The sequence below is a fragment of the Heterocephalus glaber genome, unplaced genomic scaffold, assembly GCF_053883595.1.
Source record: "Heterocephalus glaber isolate CG9 unplaced genomic scaffold, H.glaber_assembly_v1.0 deba00000281, whole genome shotgun sequence".
NCBI lineage: Eukaryota > Metazoa > Chordata > Mammalia > Rodentia > Bathyergidae > Heterocephalus > Heterocephalus glaber.
Genome location: NW_028258139.1, coordinates 35,639,902 through 35,667,816, shown reverse-complemented (window position 1 = coordinate 35,667,816; position 27,915 = coordinate 35,639,902). Strand labels below are relative to the sequence as shown.

General features: G+C 39.1%; 1 protein-coding gene across 9 annotated transcripts in view; it reads left to right on the top strand.

Moving 5' to 3' along the window:
• The window catches only part of Slc4a4 (solute carrier family 4 member 4), a 393,201-nt gene that overhangs the window by 214,207 nt on the left and 151,079 nt on the right, over positions 1-27,915 (top strand). For all 9 annotated transcript variants that reach the window (XM_087184461.1, XM_087184451.1, XM_087184464.1 and 6 more), the window contains one exon: positions 10,644-10,720. In XM_087184461.1, coding sequence (XP_087040587.1) covers positions 10,644-10,720 — 77 coding nt within the window. The remainder of the gene's footprint in view (positions 1-10,643; positions 10,721-27,915) is intronic.

Below are 27,915 nucleotides of genomic sequence, written 5' to 3'. Positions count from 1 at the left end.
CTTTTAACCCTTTCAATGGTCTCATTTTTCTCTGTCTGAGTTTTCATGGTTATCTTCATATCACTATATAAAAAGAACCTTATTTTGCTGTTTCTGATTTTTCAGTCTTGATATTATTTATTAATTTTATCTTTTACAGAAAAATTTATCTCATTTGTTCACTTTTCCTTCCTTCAAAGATGCTTTCATTATTATTCTTAGTTCCATTATAGATTGCATTTGTAACTCTAAATGGTAACCCGGTACTTTGGTGGTCTTGAGCAAGGGTTAGCAGAACTTGACACCTTCCCTTGTGAGATGAGGAGGTTAGTATTTTGCTTTCTTTCTGCCTCACACTTCTCCTCCCTGCTGACCTTCAACTTCTGGCATTGCTTCTTTAGTTTTTGTTGTCAATATTGGCTACATTTATTTTCTTGTCTTTATAAGTAAATCCTGTGCTTTCCCCTATCAGTTGATTCTAGTGTTGGAAACCCATAAATAGAATTTGTATTATGACTATATGAATATAGTTCACCTTACAGCTATGTAATGATCTATGAGTACATTGTCTTTTGTGACCTTTGTTTGGCTGTACCTTTAAGTTGCATTTTAAAGCACTTATTACCATTTTCTCACACTCTTTTGGTATTTCACCGATACTAGTAAGCCACAGAGTACCTGATACGCCTTCTGGTAAGCCTGTCCTTGTTGCTTCCTTCTCTGCTCTACCTCCTCCTGCTCCCTAGAGACTGGAAGCCTCAGCACAGAGATGCTGTCCTCAGTGGGAGAACATAACCTGAATTTGCTAAATCACATTGTCAGGCAACTTCATATGAAAAAGTATATTAATATTAACATTTTTAGAATAGTTTTTTTCTAAAAATTTCCATGACTTTTTCCATAATCAGTTGACAGTTTGGGAGAGTATACAATTTGTGGTTGAAGATAGTTTTCTTCTGGAATGTTGAAAGCATGGTTCCCTTAGCTTCCATTAGGAAATATTAGCTTCTGCTGCTTAAGAGAATTCTAGTCTAGTCTAATTCTAGACAGAAAAGGTTAGGATATTCTTTTCATTCTTGGTGCTACAAAGGTTCACAATGATTCATCTGCATATAGGACTGGGTTTCTTATTAAATTTTGAGCAGCTTGTTTTCCTTTCCCTGAGGGCCCTTGTGATCTTATTGCAGATAGGTAAGTTAATTAGATATCTTGTGTGCAGTTAGACAAGACCAGCCCTCCAGGAGCCAACACAACAAGGAGCTAACATGGAGCACAATTGAGGCACATTCACTGGTTAGCATTATAAAAAGGAAATGAAGTACTACTTCTCCTAGAGATAGATAGCAGTGATTGATATTCTAAATGGGAAATTCCACGTATGTGACTTGTCTTCCCATTTGATCCCCATTTAATCAATATTACCTGGGTGACTGTACTTGTAATCTTACTGGTTGGTCATGGTTTTGTCCCACCTCATGCCCAGTTTGTAAATTTCCATTGGGTCTTATAGTTTTGTCCCACTTTGTACCCGCCTCACCACATGGCTTTGCTGTATAAAACATCCTTGAACAGTGGGGTGAGCGGGCAACCCACTTTCCTGTCCCCCTTCCATCTCTCTTAGGCATAAGCTTTCTTTCTCCCAATAAATTTTTCCTACTCTTAACCTCCATTGTTCCTAGCATTCTTTGATTTTAGAGAACACGAGCTCGTGTTTTCGATATCTAGCAGGTTTGGGAGTTACATCTCTTCCCCCATATCAATCTGAAGAAACACATCCTTCATCTCTGGAGTGATATCATAATGTTCATTCCTCCTTTTTCTTTGTTCTGGCTCAATAGAACTCCTAACTATCAGACATTGGGTTTTCTGGCTTTCTTCCCTCTTCCCTTAGTTTTTTTGGAAGATTGTCTTGTTATTGGGAGATTTCATTTTTGAGATAATATATACATGTATACATATAGTTCAAGGAATTGTTTGTCTATTCTAAAAGCTTTTCCTTGTTGTGTTTTTCATAACATCTTGTCTCAACATCATATCATATATCTCTGAAGACTAAGAAGAATTTTTAAGTTTTCTAAATGATATGATTTTTTTCACATGTTTTCTTTATGCTGTGTATGAGTCTTGGGCTTCTCTTAAATGTCTGAATTTCCTCAACTGTTTATTTATATTAAAAAGAACATTGGTTTTAGCACAGCAGGAAGTGCTGTCCCCAGGGGCCCTTTCAATTGCAGAGTGTAGAGGGATTTGCTCTGAGTTACAAACAGCTGCACAATTACCTTTACCCTTCCTGAATTCCTCTTTAGTAGCACCTTTTGGTGTAAACACCTTGGTGGCTGCTAGGTATTCTGTCCACTGCAGTTAAATTTCCTGAGCATGAGAGCTTTGTGAATTCATTCATTCCAACCTGCATCTCACTTCTGTCTGGGCTCTACTTGCTGTCTCTTGGTCTGAAGCTTCTTCAGAGTTGTCCAGGGAAAATCTATTTTTTTGACTTTGCCCCTCTCTGCCTATTTAACATTGAAACTTCTAAATAGTATAAATAGTGTTAGGTTTTATTACTCTATTTGCTTTTCTTTTTACAAAGGTTTTGAAGTCTCTTGTCTCTGCTGGTCTTTTGCCAGTTCCTTTCATTGATGTGACTTCATTCTTTTTTAAAAGTATCTAGGAAGGTTAAAAAGATAAGCTCATTTACTATGTCATATGCTAAGTTTATCAGTCTGAATTGGTTGCTTTCTTAAAGTATTTTAAATTTAGATACTTTATCCAATCTGAGAATTCTGCCGTTAATCTGATTGGTGAAATTGTCCGGTATCTTGAATCTGGTGTCTATATGTGGATGCAGGAGAGTAAGGCAGACTTACCAAACACACACTAGTACATGTCCCGCTCTTGGAGTGATGCGGCTGCTGAACCTAATGAAATTCTTCTTTAACTTCCTTGGGGACATTTAATTAAAATCACTTTGGGTCAGGGCCTATTTGGAATGAATGTAGAAAGGTGTTTATTTATGTTTCTCATATTCTACCATTTTTAGGCTTTCCTATTTATCCTTTTACCAGCTAGCATAGGATTGCTGCAGTTAACTTCTCTTTTGTCTTTCTATTTTTGTGCGATAAGGTCATAATTTGTTTTATATATGTCCACCTATATGTGTTGGATGAAATAATTATTTTTTCCATCTTTATACTGTGTGTGTTCATGAGTGTCTATGTGTATATATGTGCTCCTACATGTAGATGTGCATGCAAGACAGAAAGAGATCTATGATAGAGTCATGAATACTTGTAATCATAAGGACCACAGATTCTTTGAGATGCTTTATAGGGACTTTTCTGTTTAGTAAAATTTTTATTCATGTCTGCTTCTAAGTGCTCCCTCAACTTATTGTTAATTTTATGATGTTTTGTGTGTGTGAGGGGGGAGTAAGAGAAAGAGAGGATAACATACTTTTTAAGAATTTCCTATCTTTAAATCTCAATAAAACAAATATTCAGAGCCATATTTTTAGGATGGGAATCACAAAGAATTCTGGAGTTTTGTGGTTGCAAGTTGAAATTTAAAAGAATCATAAGAGACATACTGTGGGAGACTGAGGCAGGAGGGTTACAATTTCAAGCCCAGCTCAGGCAATAGTGACTTAGTGAAACCCTGTCTGAAAATAAAAACTAAGAAAGGGCTGGGGATATAGTTTGGTGTGAAGGCCCTGGTTTTAATCCCCAATTAACTCGCCCCCCACACACACATAAAGGAAGAGGAGGAAGGGGAGGAGAAGGAGGAGGTGGGAAAAACAGACTTTGCATGTCTAGGATCTAAACTGAATCTTGGGGAAAGTTCACAAAGTAGCGAGAAAATGGAAAAAACAAATGAGAGTGAAGGAAGTGGAGATACATGGATTATTGCAGGGCATGGCTGGCAAGGCCTCCGCACAGTGTCTGGTGGCCCGGCTGGCGCTGTGCTGCTGTCTCCACCCTCTCATGCCTACAGCTCTCCCAAGCTGCCCAAGGCTGCCTCCTCCCTCCTCTTTGCCTGTATGTTAGGAACTACTACAGCTTTTGGCTGAACTTGACTCACATACTTGATAGTTATCTGGATCTTTTGATGTCTTCTTTCCTCCAGATTTGCTCCCCTTGAGTTAGTCCTGTGCTTCATTTTATTTCTGTCTTCCCTCCCCCACATTCCACAGCCCCAGAACTCTTCTTGCCCCGACACCTGCTTTGTTTCTCCTGAGTCCTCACCTCAGGGCTTCCTTTGTCAGACTTCTCCCGCTTCTTGCCTGACCCCTGTGCCTACTGCTGGTGAATTGGCTGTTGGCCAGCTTGGCAGAGTCCTTTGGTTCTGTTAGTTCTGGGCCAGCTACAAATTTCTTATTTGTGCTCAGGTTTTCCAAGTCTGAAGGCTCGTGGAGGTGCACATAGCATCCACTTCATAGGAAACGAGCTTTGAATGACCATGTCTGTAGTAGCAACTCCCAGGGACGTCAGATGACTTTACTCTAATTATTCATTCACAGATATTTATGAAGCGCCTGTCATACCAGGCTCCGAGGCCAGTACCTGTGAACAGAACAGAACAAGGGCTATGGCCCTGAGCTCTTGGAGTAGAACTGTGATAGTCATGAACAAGCAAACAAAAAAATTTTTCAACCAAAATCAATAGAAATGAAAAAGCAAAAATACCCACACTGGTTTTGTTAATTATAAAATTCTTTCAAACGTTCCTAATGACCGATGCTAGTTTTAGCTTTCCTTAGTCTAACACTTACATTTTAAATATTTCTGTATTTTATTTAGAGGGTGGGATGAGAATGTGTTGGGGTCTTAACCTGCCTGTTTTATGATTTTGGGTGGAGAGAGCTCTTGATAACCTGTTGCCATGGAAAACCAAGCCACTCTTGGTAAAGTCAGACTGATTGTAAGCATCCCAAGTGAGTTATTTTCTCAGTTTTCTTCACAGAGGAGGTAGAATTGGTATGAAGAAATCCAAGTTTCAATTATGATTGTATTATTTTCTGTTTATATTTTCTTACTGCCACTTAGCCTCCTTGCAGTTCATTTGTTTATCCATAAAGTGGTAATAATAATACTGACTTCACAATGTTGATATAAAGACTAGGTAAACATGTCAGTTAAAGTAATGGGTAGTCAGAGAGATCAGTTGACCATTAGTCTTGGATGTAGACATCTTTTAGCAGGTCCATTTTGTCAATAAAATGGGAGGGTGGTGGTGGGGGAGTATTACTGGGAGTGCAGAACACAGTAACATGCCATGTTCATCAGATTTCCGTTGTTGGATCAAAATACCTGAGATAAACACCTGGTACAGGAAAGGTTTGTTCTGACTCATGGTTTCAGAGGGCCTCGTGCACAGTCCTGTTGCTCTGAGCCTGCAAGGCGCAGCACCTCATGGTGAAATTTGGGGCATATCTGGGAAGGGTAAGAAGGGGCAGGAGTCTCAAGAGCCCTCCAGGTACACAGCCTGCAAAGACCTGGTCCTCATTTCCATTTGTGAGGCTGCCCTCTTGAACGTCACACCAGTACCACCTCGTTAGTGCCACAGGCTGGGATCTAGGCTTTCAGCAGGTGGGCCTTTGTGGGTATTTCTACATCCAAACTCTAGTACATATATGTTTCTGAAAGTAATTTATTATTAGTTTTGTTGTTCCAAGCAGTATAAATAAGACTTATACCTATGGACTTTTACATGAACAGGCAGATTCATTGACATGTCTGTTTTATGGAAGTTACCTTACTTATTTTTGTGTTGAAAATGTCATTTCATATTAAATTATTCTTGGGAACCTAGTATATTTTATAGGCCATGAGACTTTTGTTTTAGCTTCTTCCATGCTCTCTATTGCCTCATCATGAGGTACGAGGCAGGGGGAAGTTTATGACATTGTATTCCATACCCATTTACATGTCTTATGACCACATTTAAATATCATCTTTCTCCTATGCTGTAAATTCTCTTCACCCATTTTTATTGTATGTGATAGACACAATTGCAGAAGACTTTATGAATTGCTACAGGTATGCTAAAGAATAAAACAATTTTTAAACTTAGTACAGAATGTGATTAATTTTTATAGAAACACTATGTACCTGCCAAGGGTACTTTGAAAATGAAATTGTTTTTGATTGTGTGAAACTGCTTGAAAATGTGATTCTCCAAAGCTTTCTTTTCCTTATGGCCAGAAAACGGTGATATGGAAATTAATTATGACTATGCACTTGAGATTGGTTCTTTTCTTTTAAAAATCAAACGAGAAAAAATAGTTTCTTTGGGCCAAGAACAATCATAAGACGTTTATATACCCTGAGTTTTAGATGGACATGGCTCACTAATGGTAGCTTTGACTTGATCACCATCTGCTCAAGAATTAACATCCCAAGTGACATTGTTCTGCAGATCCCCTATAGTACTCACTGTACTATAATGAATTTACATTGTAGGTCACAACTCTAACCAGAGAGCACTGTTTTGTTCTGACAATGTGTCTTATTGTGTGCCAATTCCAACATGGGCACGATAGAATGTTGTTAGGTGCCTGTTGTGTAACAACTTCTTGAGTTTGCCTAAATCTATACACACATTTCTGATTCCCACATATAATCTGGTTTGTAATCTCTTTTGGCTCTGGCTGGTTCTTCTTTGATTTGAGTAACATGTTGCTGGAAAAAGTTGGTCAAATAGTGAGTTTCCAAAACAAAGTGGATCAAATTGGATAGGTATATGATTGGATAGGTAAAGATTCAGAGGGAAAACTGAATATTCTTTTCATGTGTTTTTGTGGCAAAGATGTGAACCGACTGATTTGCTTGAGGCAGCGTAGCTTAATAAAACAGGGGCTTAGAGAGGGCCAAGCTGTGAGGGTTCCCCTCTAGCGATTCCAACTTGCATGTGCTCGTTTGACTTCAGGTTGAGAGTGAGGCACATCCTGTGAAGATGGCTGTTGTATTTTGAGCAGTGGTCTTCACTCATTAGCATGCTTTAGAAACACTTGGAAGGTTTGCAAAAACCCACTATTATGCTCCTAAGCTACTATGCTCCACACCCAGAGTTTTACAGAACTGGTCTGGGGTGAGCCTCAGGAACTTGCATGTCTAATCTATGATGCAAAGCGGGTGAGATGCTGCTGGCCCAGGGACTGCACTTTGGGAACCTGAGATTTAGAGCCTCAGGAGCTCTTGTTTTTGTTGCAAGGTGTTGGAGACTGGGTATGGGAAACATTATAGGGAAGAAGCTGGGAAGAGTTCGAAGGGTGCAGATCATTTTGCTTAGTTCCTGGAACTGCTGACTTCTAAGCTGATACAGTGTACAGTTTACAGAGTAAAATGTTAGTGAAGCTGTTAGTATTAATTACTTTTTCAATGGTAGCCAGAGACAGTTTAGGAGGGACAATAGATTTGATTTTTTTCTCAATACCAGCCTTTTCTTTCTTACCTGGTTCCTGCATCTTCCTTCAACCTATGCCCTCCCATATAGCATAAATACAGATTGCTATATTATAACTGTTTTTCAGAAATGAGAGAAATAATGAGACCATATACGAGGCTTCTTGGCAAACTCGTCACAGCAGTCAAGTTTATCATTGTCATAAGAACTATACTCAGCTGCCTTTTACCTATTCAGGTTTTGCAGCAATTGGGACAATGATTGTGCTGAAATATACCTTAATGGTGTTCATAAAGATTTTCCAAAGAAAATCAATATAGTTAGGCTGTGGCTCAGTTAATTTATTTAATGAAAAACTGCTTTCAAGTTATTTTAATACTGCCATTTACATACAATTGATTTGATAATTAGAAATCAATCTGATCTATGCATCCACAGTAGCAGATTTTAACTTATAAATATGGTCAAGATTGCTAAGGCTTCACTGCTTTCGGAACACATAATTCACTTATTCAGACAAAATGTTCATTCACTCCAAATAACAGGTTTTTTTTTAATGTGAAGTGCAAAATTATACCTATTCATCATTTTCTAGTAGTTTTAATCTCAGCACTGTTTAGAGGCATTCAAGTTTGTCTCTGATGTCTTTTATATTGAATGGACACTGAAAATCTAGTATTTGGTTCAGAGCAGAAAATGTGACCTTCAAAGGGGTTCTTTTAATTTTGCTTATAAAGTGCTTTTTCAGATGTTACTTTCCTTTAATAATGCCTCTTGCTCAAATTTTCCTAGAAAAAAACACCCTACCAGGTAGAGGATTTAAGCGATCTAGGCCATGCTTACTCAGTGACATGCAGCAGAGTGGAAAATACCCTGTCTTTCTAGCTCAAGAAAAAGGATTTTTCTGATCTAGTAGTTAAAGGTAGTTATATTATTTAAAGAGCTGCTATTACATAGACATTAACCTATTAGGAGTAGACTTTAATCTTATAAAATTATGTGTTGGAGTTTCTATCTGAAAGAATTAAAGTCTGTAATCTAAAGAATGATTTGGAAGCCAGGTGAAGGTAGGTTTGAACTTCCATGCTTCTTTTCAACCCTTGTCCTCTTGCTGTGAAGACTAGCCTGAGTGGGATCACTGAGGATTAATAATGAATGCATTGCTCAGCACCCTGCAGGGCTGGGTCAAAGACCCTGGCTTTAAAAAGTTACTTTTTTGCTTAGTAAGCCTAGAAATTGCAGGTCCAACTGTAGAACGAAAGTTCAGTATTCTGTTGTTTGACATGGCCTACCTGAAAGTGGTCTGTGGCTGTTCTAGATTTCCCTTCTCTCTATCTGTATATAAGTGTCAAGAGTAATTAGGTTAGATCTCTAATACATTTTACCTTGGCTTGCTATCCTGCTGGGAAAATTAGTTTTTCCCGTAGTATTCCTGGTGAAATTCGGCCTTTGACTTGAAGGAGACATTTCATGTGTTAAGGAGGAAGAATGGGTATGCTTATTTTAGACTGGCAAATGGGAATGCAGAGAGAAAAGGGAGCTTTGAAGGCAAAGAATGAGGATTCTGGGTCACATACCCACTAAGAAAGACTTATGGTGATCGAAGTGTCCACCACAGGAGGAAAGCAGGTGGCTTTTCTGGCTGATCAGAGAGGGCAGTGTTCTGGCCGGGGCTGGCAAGGCTGGGGAGACAAGTCCCAGCTTATATCATGATTCTGGCTGTGCTGGTGATGAGAGAGGAGGTGGTCTCTCCAAGCCATTAAAAGAGAAAAAGAAACTTGATAGATTAGCAGGTAGAAAAGGTAGTAGCATAAAGGATTCCAAACTGGAAGAAAATTTATTTTTATGCTTATAGTTTTTTTTAACTTTTAAAGACTTACTTATTTCAACATTTAATTTTAACAATGCAATAGAAAATGCAATAAATTATTTTGACAAATCTGTAGCCTTTTAAAATAGTTTTGCTTTCAATTTTATTAAGAACAGATCTCTATCTTAAGCTTTATTCTTTCAAATAGATTTTGACATTGTTTTTGTGTATTACAATTTTTAAAAAGTATTTTTACAATAAACTGTCTCTAGAAACATTTTATTCAAAGGTTATACTGTTAATATATATGATCAATTTATAACAGAAACATAACTTTTATATCATAAAATTATGCCAGTGGATCACCAGTATTTAAAAATTGTTATTCAATCATATTTGTGCCTCAAACTTTCATATGTTGACGTAACCACTGGATATCTAAAAAAGAACACACATGTATAATATATTTGAGGTTGGAAATACCCAAAATCATTGCTTTTGAACTTATAAGGAGTTTTATTAGAAACAAAGAGGTTTAAAAATAAAAACTCATTTTAAATACTCAATTTAAACAAAGACTAGATAGACACTAAAATAATAGCACTTTAGTTTTTATAAAGAAGCAAGCAAGCCTTTTACTATCTCATGAAACTATTGGCATTAGGTAGCATAAGCAAACCCATTAACAGATCACGTAACACAGCTATTAACTCTATATCAAAAGATTTTTTAAGAGTTTTAAAACTGACTATTATTAGAATATGAAATAAATTGTACTTACATAAATAACTTAAAATGATAAACAGATATAATCCTCAATCACTTCAAGAGTTATTTTCTTTTTTTTTATTAAATTCTTTTATTGGTACATTGTAGGTATACAACACAATTACATTTCTCATTGGGAATTGTACCTTTACATAATGTATCTTGGTTCTTATTTTTTCCCCATTCCTAGCCCTCCCTTCACCCCCTTCACCCTTCCCTATTTACAAAGACTTTATTTCCATTTTTTCCATTTCTCATCATTTTTCCTTTCCCTTCTTTCCTTTCCCCTGTCCCTCCTACTACCCCTACCCTTTTGGACCTTTTCTTCCTATTTTGCATTATCAATTATTCATTCTAATCATTGGTACATTTTAGGTATACAATATAATGACATTCATCATTGGAAATTTATATGCTTATTGTTTTAGAAGATATTTTTTTCAAGTTTAATTTGTCTTCAAACAAAATCAGGCAATAAAACTTAAAAATATTTGGGCCTTTGCCTTCTTCCATTTAACCATGTTTGCACTCCAACCTGGATTCTGGAAAACTCTACAGGAGAATCTTGATGTGGTTAAAAGCATTGTCATCATCCCCATTGCCATCCAGTAGTGTCTGTGAAGTGTGCAAATCAAACTGTGTCTTCTGCAAAGAAGTCCTTACTTAGAGTTCACTTGTGTTTTTCCAGGTAGCCCAGCCATGACCCATAGGAACCTGACTTCCTCCAGTCTGAATGACATTTCTGATAAGCCAGAGAAGGACCAGGTAAGCAAAGGATCCTCACCATTTTGCAATGTAAGGCTGAATGTGTCTCTTGGAGGTGCTAGGAAAGGCTATGGACCATCATCGTGTTTGAGCCTGAGCTTGCACTTTCTGGGAGGGGAGGGAAGCAATACACTAGCTGTTCTGGGGTCAGCACGGAATTTGAACCGTGACTCCAGTCTTTTCAGATGTATTCACCTGGGCAGTTTTAACCACCTATTCCTATTTACATATTTACATATCTTCCTTAGGTTTGTTGCGGGGATTAAATGACATTTTATGAACTATAAAGGGCTAAAAAATCCTGGAATTAATTTAGGGGGATGCATCAAGCAAGGGTTGTGATAGTTGTCTCACTCTGCTATTTGTCTATCGATACATATAGTAAGTAGCCTATTTGAAATGAAGAGCAAGCAGCTTTTGAATCTGTTTGCTTTCTTTTGAAAAGAATGTGACATAAACATGGCCTTTCTCCCAGTTGGGTGGGTATCTGGAGACAGATTTTAAGAATGTAGTATGTTGATATTATAAAAGGATGCTTCCTGATTAAAAAACCCTCAGTGTCAAAGAAATAAAAGTAGCATATTTTAAAAATGATTCTAGAAAACAATGGCAATCTTAGCCTTTTTCCTCAGGGTAGTAGAAAGTATTCTATGTTGGAAAGAGCAAAGAAAAGGAAAGCACAAAAGTCTGGTCTTGTTAATTTTTTCAAAACTGGCTAACTCTAGGTCAGACAGTAGTTTTCTCTTTTGTTAAATTGAAACAACATACAGCTCAGTTTAGAAAATCCAGTACGTGATTCTTGCTCTTATAACTAGTTTTTTCTTCTGTGATGTAACAGAAGAATACGATTCTCATTGCTTCATGCTTGACATGTTAATTGTGTGTCATTTGTGTGACCTCATTCTTTCCCTCCCTTTCCTAAGAGATGGCTTTGAGATTCTTCTTTTCTCACTTCACTATTTTTTCTAAAAAAAGCAATATTTATGACAGTGTTCCTCTTTAACTGAAAGCACTTGTAGTAATGACAGAAGTTTATAGGCTTTGGTAAATTCTAAAAAGTACAGGAAAGGTGAAATTACACTTTTTCTTGTGAAATGGCCCTTGGATTCTTTTTACCTTCTCCTTCTTAACCAGCACTGTACTGATAGGGCCTTCATCAGCTCTAGATTGCTGTAAAAACCTTTGGAACTAATCCTTTGCCCCTGTTTTCTCCTCTGAAATGTGCTGTTCTCCTTCTTCAGGGATTTATCTGTGTTCCCCGGAAGAGGACTCTGTTTTGATCAGACCTAGTATCTTTTCTCCATCCTTACCTTGAGATTAATTCTTGAGTCCTTGAGCTGGTCCTCCTTCAAATGCTGACATGGATTCCTCTTCTCCCAGGGAGAGGATCATTTAAATATTAGGCGCACTGGTGGGTATACACCTGTCGCAGAAGAGGGAGAACTGGGGCCATTAGAATTTCCTTCAGAAGTATTGTATACATGTTGGCTCCATCCCATATTTACCAAGCAATGGTGATTGCTTATGTTGTTTGCCAGGGATCCTCAAGTTGGGCAAAGCAACACACTGATTATGGTTAGATTTGTCTGGCTGATGGGCTTTTGAGGAAGCCTTTTTTTATTAAGGATACCTCTCCTCTAATCAGAATTAGCCAACAGACAGCTGATAAATGCTGACTGAAATTTCTTACCTTCTTGGGTTTCTTCTTCATATCTAGGCATATGAAGAAATTGTATGATGGTTTAAGATGCAAATTACATAAGATTTTGATTCTAGAAGTAGAAGAAATATGTTTGCACATCATGATTTGTTGTTAAATTTGTGTGCCTGGGTCCTTAAAAACAGTATCTCCACTGCCCATTACTAGTCTCACATGGACATCAAGGCTCATGTTGAGAGGAAGACAGAAGATTTAATCCAAGAGTTTTGTTCTGTTTTCAAAGCCAGCAAACGAGGGTTAATGACTCTACCATTGTAAGAACATTTCTCTAAATTGTATCTCATTGTGCCAATGAATTCTTCAAAAGGGAAGAAGAAACTCTATTTTTCTTTTACCCAAGGGCTGGAGGAGGAGCTTTCTAACTGACCTGTCACCTCTTCTACAACTAGTGATAGAGGAAAAATTCAAGCTAATCTCCAGTTTCTATTACTCTTTCAGTAATTTCAAATCCTGTTTCTTTTTAGGACAAGGGGAAAGAGTACACTTGCAAATAAGGTGAAGTTATGGCAAATGCAGGCCTTTTTAAAACAAACAAACCTGTTTTAACACAGTGAACCTGGGCCTTTATTTTTTAACCTGTTTTTCCTGTTTGGGTAGAAAAAAAAGGTTGCCAGGCTCAAAGTTGTTTTGAAAAAGCTTTTATAATTAATTAGCCAATGTCCTGGAAGTGATCTTGGCAGAAAAGTGAAACCTGTCCTGTATGCTTGTCCAAGTTGGCCCCAAACCTGCCATCCAATTGAGACTAAAATTCCTGATTGACAGATTATTCTGCCTGGATACAATCTGAGCACTTGTGATGCCGCTTGGTAACTTCCTGGAGCTACACAACATCCCAGTAGCACAAAAGATGGATTTAAAGTTGAGGAACAGAATGGCTCTTTCTGACAGCTACATAGTGACAAAATTTGAGGGCACATTTTTTTCCTAAGCTTCTGTCTTGGGAAAACAGAAGAAACAAATCTGTGGACTGCATTTTTTCTTTTGGCCTCTGCCAAGCCTTTGTGCTTATGATTTTAGAAGCGGTTGCCCGATGGAAAAAAAGCTTAAAATAGTTAGCAGCAGAAGAATATAGCCAAAATTTAGACAATTCAATGTTTCAACAGTATTCTAACTTGGATGTTATATTTATTAAGCAGAAAAATACCTGTGGAGAGTAGATTAAAAAGTACATCTGGAGCTCATCTAGTTGTGAAGCTACATAAATAATCTGTATTTTGTTGCTATGGAGGTTTTTTAAATGTTGTCTGTTATCTTGATTATATTAGACTGATTTGCTTTTCTGTCTCCCTTTATTTTCTGTTCTTTTCAAAATTTACATACATGTGAGATGTATGTTCATCAAATGCAAGGTCTTGAGTTCCAGTTCTCATGTGAGTGTTGAATTAGCTGAGAGACAAGAGAGTTTCCCCATCATTTTACTTCGTAGCTCTTACTCTTGTAGATGTACTATGCTTAGTGGTACAATAACTTCACTTATTTTTTTTTTCTTTTTCCTTTTTTTTTTTTGGTACCGGTGATCTAACTTGGGTCTTTCTGCTTGCAAGGCAGCTGGCGGAACCACTGAGCTAAATCCCCGGCCCTACAATAACTTCAGAAGGGTTTTTTCCAGGTTTATCGGGAAGGCAATAACATCTCACAATTACATGTTCCGCTTTCAGGATAGCCCGTGGGTTACAGAGGATGCTGTAGATATTGCATCAGAAACACCGTGCAGATTCACAGGGAGACATACTCGCTCCTGTAACCTTATTTGTGCTTATCTGGTTTTCACATCCATGATACTTGGCATTTAACCATCTTCCCTGAGAATTTATCCCATAGGTCTTCTGACTGAATTTGGCCTAAGGTTAATTTGTAAAGTGATTGCTATAAAATGAAAACTAGAAGGAACCATTCTGAGACTGAATGACTCAGCCAATCCTTTGCCTGCATGTCTGTGGTACAGGAATAGTTAACTCCATTTATCTGCGATGATGCTCATGGTTTGAAGGTATATTTCCATCTCAGGGCTCACACACAGCCTCCCTAATAGCTACTTTATACTTACAGTGAAGGAAAGTACCAGAGTATCTCACCTTCCACTCTTTCCAGGGCTCAGCCACACTGAACTGTGTGTGGTCTTACTTTATCCTCAGGGGAGGGGCAGAGGCTAAGAAATGCTCATATTTTCTGAGGATGCAATACTTGTCTTTAGCAAATTTTCAGGGACCAGTGAGACACTGCTGTGTCAGGAGAGCTCCAAATGGAAACCTGAGAACAAGAATGCTAAGAGGTGGGAGTTGCAGTTTTACATGTCCTTGGTTGCCACAGGGTTAGTGACGGCCCTGAGCTGCTTGGGGCTTAGTGGCCACAGCTTTCCTTCAGCTGTGTGTTTGAGGGGGAACTTGTGTGGCCAAGTGAGAACCACCTCCAGACCCCTCCCAAACCAGACTAGCTTGGGCTTAGATGACTAACACAACTGATGTTTATCATCATCATTGCCCTCTCTGCTAGAAATTTGTCTTAACATAGCTCCCTGTTCTCACTCTGTGCCCTCTCTTCTAACAGCTGGTGGCTGGTAGTGGTGTTGGGGAAGCATTGCTGACTTTAGAATGTGTTTGTTTTAAAATTGGGATAATTCTTTGCCTGCTTTAAAATGAAGCAGATATGCATGTGTGATATCCACTAATCTCTGCCTCCTCCGTTTTCATAGGAAGCAGAGTCCTCAGACAATTTAGAAGTATGATTTTAAATAACTGTGAAGCCACAGTGCATGTGAACTATACTATGTACTGCTGTAATTGTAATGCATTTGTGCTCTGAGATATTCCATTCTGGGCTAGAAAGTACTCTGGGTGGTGGGCTCCTTTGGGGTTCTGCTTTGGGTAAGAGATAGTTAACAACCAAAACAAGTAAACAGGATGATTTCATATAACAAATGTTATACTGAAAATAAGGCAGAGTAGTATGAAGAGGTACAGGAAAACTTCTTCACGTAGAGGAAGAGTTTTGTAGGCTGAGCCTAGAGCAAGACTAGAGGCCTTGAGGCTGGAACGAGAGTGGTACATTCAGATCCAGAAAAACACAAAAAGCCTCAGGGTGGCTAAGGGAAAGGTAGCAGGTGTTCACCTGCTCAGTCAGCGAGGTCAGGAAAACAGCCGAGGGGACAGAGAGACAGTTTTTAGCTTTTACCTGGAGAGTTGTACCCTCAGATTGACATTTTACAAAGATCACTGGGGTCATTGTGGGGAAGGATGCAAGGACCTGCCAGTGTATGGATCACCTGCTCTTGCCCCTGTGTGAAGCTGTGCATGAGTGCTGGAGTGTGATAAATCCAGAGTGCACTGGGCCCACAGCACTGACTCTCAGCATGACAGCCACAGAAGGGAGGCCCTGGGACTGTCCAAAAGGGAGTCTTTTTGTGCCAATGAAGGATTGTAAGGAAGAAAAAGAGTTTCCTAGTTAAAATATTTTCTCTACACTGTCAATTATGTTAAAATTAATATTAGTTAAATGTCTAAGTATTTTAAAGCATTATAAGTTGCATAGAGTGTGGAGAGTAGCAAGGTTGGGTTTTTGAGGGATGTCCCTCCGGCTGGTGTCCCTGTGGCTGATGTAGGCTTATCACCCTAGTGATGCCACAGGACAGGTGGCCCTTCCTGAGCCCTTGTGAGGAATGTGAGCACCTCCATCCTTATGGCTGATAGGGAGCTTCCTGGGTAGGAGCAGCACGGAGTGAACTTGGGGTCCTGTGCCACATCCTTACCTGTGCTGTGACAGAACCCAACCCACGAGTACCGTGTCTCTGCATTGACATTTAGCAAAAAGTATTGTAGTTCTTAATATCTTAAAGAATAGACAGGCATGTTCTAAATTTGATGTCCGTTTATTCTCTTCTCAGTTGGTAGTGCTCTGCCTGTGTGCAGATGTTGGGAATGCACTTAGAAAGCCTTGTGCAGAGTGGTGGAGACCACCAATGGTAGTCTTTGGTAGAGAGATAGTGTCATGTCACAAGCTACTTAAGTCTGATGAGGACCTCATAAAACAAACAAACCCTTTTTCCTCTTGGAAGTAGCAAGTTGGTACAAATTGAGAAAACAGCAGTACCTTACAGTGAACACCATAAGGGTATGATTAAAAAATAATACAATAGTTGTAAATATATACGTGTAATTGTTTTATGTATTATAGTAATGTGTTATTATTTATAATATTTTCAAAATCTTAGTTTTCTAATTCAAAAGTATATGAAACTGCTATAAAATTTAAGTCAAACATGAATAAAATAGGATGGTAAAAATTCTTAAATTCTAACCCCTCAAAGTAACTATTATTAGCAGTTTTATAGAGTCTCCTGGATACTTTTGATGCATAAATACTTATATACTTATGAATATAAAATAGAAACAGGATCATATTGTTCAACTTTTTGAGGGTTAACCCAATAATACCCAGAAACTACCTTATTGTTTCTAAAGGCTGTATAGTATGAACATGAAACATAGTATGAACATGAAACATGAAACATATTTTATTGAAATGATCTTCTATTAATCAGTACTGAGATATTTTCAGTTCTTTGTGATTATAAATAATGCTACAAGGAATATGGCCTTTCTATAATTTTCTTCATTTTCTAGCCTAAGTTCAATTGCTGGATCACCAAGTACTACTAATCCAGTTAACTTACCCAAAGATAGACCAATTGTGTCATAAATTTTTAAAAACATTTTAGTAAGCCTTTTCCCCTGCTGCTTCACTTCTTTACCAGCCAGATTTGAGTTTCTTCTTTATAATTTGTACCAGTAAAAGCCTAGCAACCCAGCTAAAGTGAAAAGACTCTCAGCAACTAGCACTTGCCTCCTGCTTGCTTTGGGGCTTTCCTGAGAAGCTTAGAATAGAATAATTAAAGATGAGTTTACTCTCCTGGTCTAACTGGATGCTGGGCTGGCAGCTCACTGGTGTCTTGAGGTAAAGAGGTAAACAGTACAATGGTTGTAGGCTTGGCCCTGGCATGTTCCTTACTGTTCCAGCTGTTCTAGCTCTGAGAGAACTCTTCAGGCTCTAGGAATTTTCTTGGCAGCCAAAAATGGCATCCTTTCAAGAGCCCTTCTTGGTGGTCACCTTTTGTAATCATAAGAAAAATTGCGAGATGAGTTGGTCAGATGTCATCTTTGAAGCTTCACTGGACGCATTTGCAGCTTGGTTCTGCCTCCCTTTCCTTCCTTTCCCCTACCCCTAAGAGAATCTTTGGTGAACTGATGTCCAGACTGCATAGTTGGTTACCCAGAAATGGCCCGTTAGGAGCTCTGAAGGAGTGCTGTCATCCAGGAGGGCTCACAGAAGGACCAAGGGGCTGTCACATCCATGGTGGGCATCAGGGAAGACTCAATTCCAAACCTCTGCAGAGTGGAGGCTATATTTACCCTCCTTCAGGAAGAGAAGTGGTTCCCACTGTTCATAATTCACTCTTTTTTTTTTTTTTTTTTACCGGAGATTGAACTTGGGACTTTGCGCTTGTGAGGCAGGTGGTGGCACCACTGAACTAAATCCCCGGCCCTGTAAGTCACTGTTCCTATTGATCCAGAGGCTCTTGAATGCAGTTGTGCCAGCAGAATCTCACGACCTTGTCAGTCATCAGCAGAGCTCCCTGTGTCACCAGCAATGATCTGGTTTTACTCCTAGAACTGAACTTAAATGACAGCAACAATGCTTCTTTTCTGCTGTCACTATTAAAAGGGCAGTGGCATTTTTTCCTATAATCTGAAAGCCAGTACTGAATCATACTGAGCAGGTATTTCTGCATAAGCAGTGTTTTATGCATGCACATAGAAGAGGTTAGAAAGTAACTCAGTCATTCCATTGTCAGCTTTGAACTTTAAAATTAGCTACAGAATTCATCATTCAGATGCTCTCCCTGCTAGTATTGCCACAAAAGTCCAATTACAGGATGCCTGACAGTCTGTTCCAGTGTACAGAGTAAATAGCAATGACTAACATGGATTTGACCCTGACTTACCCTAATGCTTTGAGTTGGTGCTGTCAACCTTTTTTGTAGATGCTGGCAAACTTGGGGCCTGAAGGCATGAAGCAGTTTTCCTAAAGGTAAATGACATCTAAGTCAGAGCTCTGTTCTAATCTGCACACTTCTGCTCTTACTCAGTATAATGAATTCTGTGTATTTGGATTCAGGTCTCCTTTAGGCCTGAAGCCTCAGTGAAATATGTCCAATTGGTAGTTTCTGCCCTTTAGTTTGCCTTTGAGGCACACACTGTGCTGAATAAACTGATCACTAGAATTACCATGAAGCATAATTTTGAAAATTCTTAAGCATTTTATGATGACTGGATGGACATTTCCATCTCTTCTACAGGGATCGAAACAGTCAATGTTATATGCCTGTGTCTTGGATGGAATTGGTAGGGGTCAGTGAAGAGGCTGACATAATTTTAAAATGTTTAACAAACGGTCTCAGATTGTGAGTTTATGTCTGCCGGGGGAGACCTAGTAAATTGTGGAGTGCCTCATGGTCAGCTGCATCCGGGGTTCAGAGAAAGAAAGAGTGTGGGCCAGAGCCATCAATTAAAGAGAAACTGGGGATTTGGGAAGCATCTTTCTGCTTTAGAAAACATAAATGACAGAAAACAAGTGAAACATTCTTCCTTTGATAGTTAGGTAAGAAGTGGGAGAAATAAATCAGAATGTTATTATCTGCAGTTTAACCATTCAGGTGAATGACTTGATTTTTCCAATAAATGGAAAATATTATGGCTTTTAGCATTCTTTGAAATAATGTCCCTAAACTCCTCATATCTGATGAAATACAGCATTTTGATGTGAATTTCTATTTTTGTAGTTAGAGTCCCAAGTAAAATTAGCCAAAGTAGATTAGATTAGCTAGTTGACTTGTCTGTGAACTACAGCAGGTAACTTCGGGTTAGAACTCACTCGACTCATGAGTCTTCATTTTCACTTCAGCTGCCGCATGGTTCATTGACTTTCAGGCCCTTTGTTAATTCCACCTAAATATAAATATAGTCACCTCTAGGGCACTAAGTCCAATAGATCCATATCATTATAACTTTTTTCCCCTGGTAAATGGAAGACACAGTTTTTGAACTTTTTCACTGGGCTCATCACAGGAAGAACATCGAGTAAAACATGCAAACCTTAACTCTTGTGAACTTTGGTTTTCTGATTTGTAACACAGGTGCTATGTTTCACTTACAACTACCTTCTCCACCAGGCTGTTGTGAGAACAGGAAATTGTTTAATGCAGTTTAAAGTATTATCCAAATCTTCATTATCATTGCCGATTTCATTATCTAAATGAGCTACTGTTTCTGTGGTTTGTTTTGTATAAGTTTGGATGGGATGCGAGTCAATTTCATTTTTAGATGTCATTGTTTATATTTCAAATTAACCTCACCAATTTGGCCCTTTGAGATTTCATGCTCCTACTTTGCACTTTGCTGTCCCACCTCACTGTGATGAAATGTGTCCGATCATCCTTCTATGAGTGTTGGTGCATGCACATTTCAGTGGAGCCTAAAGTCTGCTTTGCTGTACCTTTCCATGTCCTGCCTCTACTTTAAGACCTGTCAAGTGCTGCTTCTTCCTTCCTTGAACATTCCAGTTGATGCTAATGATGCTTGTCTTGAATTTCCCACAGCACCTAATACTTATTTGTCACTTGTTGGTTACTGCTTTTATGTGCATGTCCATGTCTTCACTCCTGAGAGACAGGCTGGAGTCTTCTCATAGTAATGATGAAGAAGGCCAGTTGAATAAAATAACTGTCTAGTTATCCTTGCTCTTAAAAACTTTTTATAAAGGCTAAGAAAATGGCTATGAGCACGAGAGTTTCTCAAAAGTTTCTTAGAGTATTGTTATTGTCTTGTCTTTTCATTCTGGTTACTTTATAAGTTAATATTTCTTGTTATGCTCATTGACAGTGTGATTCATTAGGTTAACAAATCGCTTGAAATGCACATTCTTTCCTACCACATACATTTTACATTTTTTTCACTTAGGACAATCATGTAAATGCCAATATTTCAAATATAGCTTGTTTTCGTTTGTTAAAATCCACTTACAAATTTTGAAATCTGAGTGAGTGTAATTAATTGGCTGATTAATGTAGTTTTGAAAAATAGCCCTGAACCTTTTTATTTCTTTATTTAAAATAAGCCAGCTAGCAGCACAGAAAGATGACATGCTATTGGTAAGTTTACTTAAATATAGCACACTTCAAGTCATGGACCCTAAAAGCAACATTCTGCTCTTAGATATGAGCTATTTTCATTTCTTCTGACATGAAACTGGTGGGAGGGGGGAGAAAAACTTAGAAAGGAATTGCCATTGGATGGGATTTATTACTGAGTTTACTAATTCTATACCTTATAACCCTGTATCACTTATATATTTTTATTACAGTTCAGATTTCAGGACAGCATTATGGTAATGATCCAAGGATATTATTGAAAATAAGCAAGAACAAGTAAAATTGAAATACAGCTATGTATCCAACTCATTTCGGAAAAACTTTTTGCTCAGACAAGAAATACGCTACTCTCTCCTCATTGTGTCTTTGATTATGCTGCTCATTGTTTCTCAACGAAACATATAGATAAAACATCTTCAGATATCAGCTTATTTGAGATGCTGAGAAATAAACAAGGGGGACTCCAGAAATTTCAATAAGTGGGCTCTGCATGCAGGATTTGTATGAAAGAGAACCAGGTAGATCACTTTACTGCTTTTGGGATCTCCAGGAAGCCATTCCCAGGCACTGCTTTCCAAAAAGAAGAACTTTTTAAGAAAAATAACCACTGCCACTATTATTTAAAATAGCTATGAAACTATAAAAAAGAAAAAAGAGGAATTATTGGGGAAGTAGTCTTTTCATCAGGACATTATGAAAACATCTGTAAAAAATGTGTCCTGAGGGCATTTTCAAGGGAGGTGGCAGTGTTGTCTGTCTCCTGTGAGTGTGAAGCTCCCAGAAAGATGTCTTATTAATGGAGTGGAAAGCAGCTGGCACTTCTGAAAGGCCTGGACTCATGTCCATAGTTTGGTTTCCTCTGGTACTTACAAAAATCCTGCATCTCTAATTCATCTTTAAACAATGTGTTGAAGTGGTGTAGCGTTCAGGTTTTATAAAATAAGAAAATGAAAATAAATGAGATAAAAGGCTTATTAGAAGACTCACATCTCTTACATAGGTATAGTGGGGCTCCGTGCCTCTGTGCGTATAGGATTTAAAATCTGCTTCCTTGTGAGCCGAGCCCTGTGCCTTTCTGCTCAGAACTCCCAGCTTGTAATAGTTCAGTGTGACGGATGAGAAGTCCAGCATGAGGAATTAACCACTTGAGCTGAAGACAACCCAGTAATAATACATCAATGTGGAAAGAATAGAAAAAAGGATTAAATAGAAGGTTGCACAATTTAGAGTCATTTTAGTTTTCTGGATAATAAGAAATGTGTTTTGCTTGATGTGGTAGAGAAGCCTGAGTCTTCCACTCCTAGGGATGTTGGCTGAATCCCGGTTTCTCTCCTCACTGAATGGCCTTGTGTAGTGCATGTGTCTCTGGCTTTACAAAAAAGTGCGTAAAGAGACCTGTTTCTTTGCATTCTTATGCAGTCAGTGAGTGACAACGTACAAGAAGCACAGCAGGTGCAGGTGAGCCCTTCAAAAATGTCATCATGGGGCTGGGGCAGTTCAGTGTCCCTGGCATACATGAGGCCCTGGGTTTGAGCCTCAGCACCACAGAACAAAACATTACTTCTGTTCCCCCAGTCCCCCCACTGTTTCCTTGAAACCAGAGGGACAGGATAAATGATGAAACAGAGTCCTCCAAGGGAAACAGAGCTAGTGGAATGCCACAAGGAAAAGGAGGCATAGAGTGGTTCAAGAGGAAGGAGTGAACTAGAACACTGATATATTTTTTATTTTTATTGGATTAGATCACAACCTGGAATGATTCTATATTAAATAATTCCATAGGATTATACAGGGCAAATTTTTGTACTGGTAGTATGTTCTCTTTCTTGAAAGTAACAGGCCATTAGCCTGTAGAAAGCTGACAGAATGGAATGCAAATTATAGAAAATGTAAGACAGGCTATTACACTGCAGGAGGGTACAGCAAGTGTCACTCACTGGTGACAACCTGCTGCTTTTAGGATGAAGCCCACTCCTTGGCATGAACTTTGAAGCCCTGACTTCTCCCCAGAACGGACATATGAGTATCCCTCCCTTGCAGACTTTACTGCAGTTACACAGTGTTCTCTCCCCTTCCTAACATGCCAGTCTCCTTCCTGCTGGCGGGCCTTTACACTCCTTGTTCTCTATGGAGAAAATACTCTTATGTCCAGGCAGTGAATATTCAGCCACTATTTCTCCATGAATGTTACCTCTCTGGGGAGGTTGCTATGATTCCTCCATCTGGGCTACACCTGCTATTAGGCATTCTCACTGCACAGTATGCTCTTCCCTGGGGGACCTGCCAAAACTTTCATCCAGTCATTCCATATTTTAATTTCTCACTAAATTGTTTTGTGTTAGCTTTGCATGACCATAATGGATATCTGAGATAATGAACTGATGAGAAAAGATTTAGCTCATGGTTTTCGTGGTTTCAGTCTTGGCCCTGTGGCTTGTGGACCAGTGGGGAGGCCCATCATGGTGGGAGTGGAGTGGGGATCAAGCCTTTACCACATGGGCCCATGGGCATGAAGCCCAAACTGCTTCAGAGCTGAGGAGATGACATTCTGCATACTGTGGCTCATGGGCCTGCCAGGAATCTGTCCAGATAGGTCTGATAAGCTAAGAATGGTTACAGTTTTGATGGGATTTTTAAAAAGAAATAATATATGACAGAGATTGTATATTGTCTGAAAAGCCTAAGGTATCTGTTGTTTAGCCCTTCACAGAAAACAAATGGCCCACCTATGGTCTAATTGTCACTGTCAGTGCTGGTTAGAAGTCTGTACACATGCACCCATTTTCTGTTCTGCACAGGACACTGTAGTGAGGCTCCATCAAATCCCAGTGACACTGGGTAAGTGCTTTGACAAGGGCTGTGTGTGGTCTTGGGGATTAAATTCAAGATCTTTGCACTGAGCTTTGAAAGCTCAAAACTTAAATTAAGCTAAAAAATTAATTTATACAATTTAAAAGCCCATCCCTTTTTAAAAAACAATTTAAATTTCTATTTTAAATTTTGAGACAGGGTCTCAATAAGTCATCAAGATGCCCAGGCTGGGTTGAAACTTGTGATTCTCCTATCTCAGCCTCCAAGAGTGCTAGAATACAGTCATGTCTCATCATGCCTGGCTCCTTTGAGAATTTTTAGCTGGATCAACACTTATACTCCACATATGTTAGGTAATAGTCACTGTAAGTGTGGGAGAGGTTTTTAAGTTTGTGACACTTTTAGCTTGTAATCTGTGCTGATTTATCAGCAATTTGGATTAGGACCCAAGGTATGAACAACAAATATTCAGTTGACACAAGACTGACCAAGTCAGCTATCTTAATTGTAAATAATGGAATTAATATGAATGATGATCTTGATAGGCTTGAAACCACAGGAATTTAGCAAGAATAAAGGTACACTATGTAAGTTCAGAATATGAAGTGATTACTAGTGTGTGAAAAGTGCTGCTTTATTTAGATAAAAACTTCATGATTTTCATCAAATTTAGACTTCTCAAAAGCGCTTATTATTCAAAAATAGTTGAGAGGATGTGGTTATGGCAAAGGTCTAGCGTAGGGAGGTGCCCAGGCACTAACAGAATAGTATTTGGAAGAAGAATTGAAGTAACTCATTCAGAAATTTCAAGGTGAGAAGACAGAGGGAAGGAAAACTCAGGAAAGTTGCCTTCTGGTGAGAGAGAATACATTCATTGTCTGTCTCTCCAGGCATAAAATTACAGTGGCAGGTAGATGTTTCATGAGGGCAGTTTTATTTAGACATGAGGATGAATTATAGAGGAAATAGTGCCTTATCATTAATTTATTTATGAAGTTTTTCCTAAGGCCTCCTGTACACTAAACAATATATTGGGAAGCAAGATTATAACAATGACCAGGCCACAGTCCTTGCTCAGGGGACTCTCTCTAGTCTTCAAGGTAAATGCTGCTGAATGGTAAATGTCCCAGCCCAGAGAAAGAAATAAGAATTTTTCCAGGGTGAGGGTAGGCAGAGTTGACACTTGAACGAATACTTGAATTGAATGCTTTTTCTTCCACTGTAATATTTAAAAAGAAGCAAATGGCTACCTTATAGGATTATAGTCATTAAGTGGAAACATAGACATGGTAGTCTTTTGAAACTATCTGATTTGATAACTATCAGTGGGTGGCACCTGGGAACACGGGAAAGAGAGGCAGAATGGATACCCTGGCACAAAGGAGTGATGGGACCCTGGGCTCAACTGTCATCAGTCAAGTGGTAATAACAGACAGGTGGCTCTGGGAGCCCCAAGTACAGGTGAATGACCACTTGGGGAAGTTTCTGTGTAGTTGTTGTCTGCCCTTGTATTTGAAGCTTGCTATCCCCTTGACTTCCTTTTTCTGCTTCTTCAGTATCTCTATTGTTCTAATTTGGTATGTGTTCTCAGAGACCTCAGTGAAGGGTACATGAAAAAAAATCTGCTAAATAAATAATAGCATGACTACTACAGATTTAATTATAGCTCTACAGCTGCCTGTTTGAAGTGTTCTGCTGAGGCCATATGGTCCCTTGCATATTCCTGCCCTGGAAGGCCCTGGTTTCCATGCTTCCCAGTGAGAGGACTGAATTCTTGGAGGACTGCTCATGCCCACTGGGAAGCCAGTCCTCTCCGCAGATGGACTTTATATGGATGATTTCTTATTAGACCTGGAGTCGTCAGTCCTCATCCAAACAGGTTCTGAGAGTTATGTTTACTTGTTAGCCTTGTAGGCTGAGTTTTGTTGCCACAGTTGATATGCTGAGTCAAAGTATGTCTACATTTAACCCCTTTGTTCTTTTAAAAACATTTTAGTGGGTGATTATTTTAATTGTTTTTCTGTACCAGTGCATGGTGGGAATAGGAGTGGAGGAGGGCTCAACAGAGTGTGCCAGCTGCTCTTCTAGGAGTTGACTTTGAACCCGTATTTAGCTTCTCTGGGTCTCAGGAGAGCCAGGACTGGGCACTTTCAGGTACTCTCCAATTCTAAGACTGTGCATCGGAAGCAGCTTTGGGAAATGCTCTTGCTAGCAACACACATCCAGAGGAGAGGGGCTGGTCTTTCTTTTCTCACTGTGGTCCTCTTGCCCCTCTCTCTCAGAGTGCTTAGAAAGCTCAAACTTCCCGCCCCTCCAGTCATAAAAATCTTTCACTGTGCAGCCTGTGTGCTGGCTTTTGTTATGGGTGTTCATAGTTCAGAGCCTGTCCAGTGCAGTGCTTCTTATGTTCTATCCATTTGAACTGCTGATAAAACTATGGATGCTTTCACCAGAAAATGCACAATAAACACAAAGACTCAAAAAGTTGTATATAATTTCAAGGTGCTCTCAGACTTTCTGGATTTTCACCAGGGACCCCCCAAAGAATGCTGCTCTGTGCTTGATCAGAGCCCTGCTGTCTTCATTCTGAGTGACAGGAACTGCAGGCATGTTGAGGACTATGACAAAAGGCATGGCTTGAGTAGCTCCAAGGTTCATGTGGGCCAAGGGCAGTTTTGCCAGGTTCCTGCTGGTGCTGGTGTGGGGCACAGGGTAGGTGTGTGGTGGACAGTGTTTCTCAGTTCTTGCAAAAGAAGCGTTCTGTAGCAGTGTTTACCCAGCCCTTAACTTTGCTTCTTAGTGATCCTGTGTTATATATGATGATTCTACCTTCCTGACTTTCATTCTTTAAACTTTTTGTTTTTCAGAAAGCAGTCTATGTATTTTTTTAAACTATCTGCCCTGACAGGGTTGTGTGCTGAAGAAAATGCACAGAAAACAAACTATGATTTTCTCTTGGCGTAACTAACCCAACAAGGCAAATTGTTTGTTTGTTTGACTTTCTTTGGTTGTTCCCCTGCAACCTTTCTCTTCTCACCATAGCCAACAGTTGTAGAGCAATGTAAGAAAACCTGTGTTGAAGGTTTTTCTTTTGCGGGTTGCGTGGGAAGACTGTTAATAACACTGCTTTTATAATATTAACAGGTAGGGCTAGAGTTAGAAGTGTAACACTTCATGTTTTGTTTTTTTCTTTTCTCTGCAGAACATAGCCATCCAAGACAAATGTGTCATTCTGAGGGGATGCAGATAAAAATGGTGCAGGTATAATGAGGGATTGTATTCCCCTTGGACTACCGCTGTTCTGACTATGCTTTCCTTAGTGTGTACCTTAAAGAGGGTCCCTCTAAACCATCTTAAGTTCAAACTAGTCAAGGCACACACTTGGTAGCATAAGCTCACCTCAGGAGGCACTGTACTGTGTTAAAAAAGAGATTTCTCCCTAAAATTCAGAGTTTTATATTTGGATTAAATGTAGTCATACTCTATCTACATTTTACTTTATTCCTCTGGAAGAAAAAAACTTTATTTTACGGATCACCTCTTTCCCTTTGTCTCCCTAGGGCTGCATTAAAATTCTTCCATTACAGTTCATTAAATATCTACTGTGCTATTTCAGGCACTGTGGTAGAAGCTTTCTACATGTTATCTATAGCATGTGACATATTATCACCAACTTTACAGAGGAAGAAGCTAAATATAGAAGAAAACTCTGTGGTCTTCTTAGCAACTGCTCCATAGGCTAAAAGAAAACTTTAGGGCATAGATATCTTTAGTGCCAGATAAATGCTCACAGATGTATCTATTAGTCACCAGTGCTCGTGGTCGCTGCTGGAGGGCACTATGCATTGGAAGAACTCCACTTCCCATGTTGTGAATCGTGCTAGACTCGCCCACTTCTTCACCCTCAGTCCTGTACATTCTGCCCTTTACTTTTTCTCAGATCTGTTTTCAATACTCAGTCCCCTCAGATGTTCCCTTGATTTGAGGCCTGTTGATCTCTGTTGAACACATTTATTGAGGGGCCTGTTATCTGCTTAGCATGGTGTGCAAACACTTTGAAATGTTACCTCTCTGACTCCTTCTAACAGCTCTCCGATAGAGTGGTCAGTTATTATCCCCATTTTACAGAGGAGCAATTTCAGTTTAAAGAAATGAATTAGTTGGCCAGAGTCGCACAGCTTATAAGTTTAAGAACACAGATGTGTACACAGGTCTGTCTGACTCCACTAGTCTCCTCTTTATCTCTACTTGAATTTAAAGCAACTGGCTAACAGTCACTGTCTTAGTTACTTTACTTGTTGCTGAGACAAAATACTCAAAACTCAGAATTAAAGAAGGAAAAGTTTATTTAGCTCACAGTTTGTAGAGGTTTCAGTCCATAATTGGCTGGCTTCAAGGCAGGGTGGCATGGTGGAGGGGCACTGCAGAGGAGAAATACTTCATGGCAGGCAGAAAGTAGCA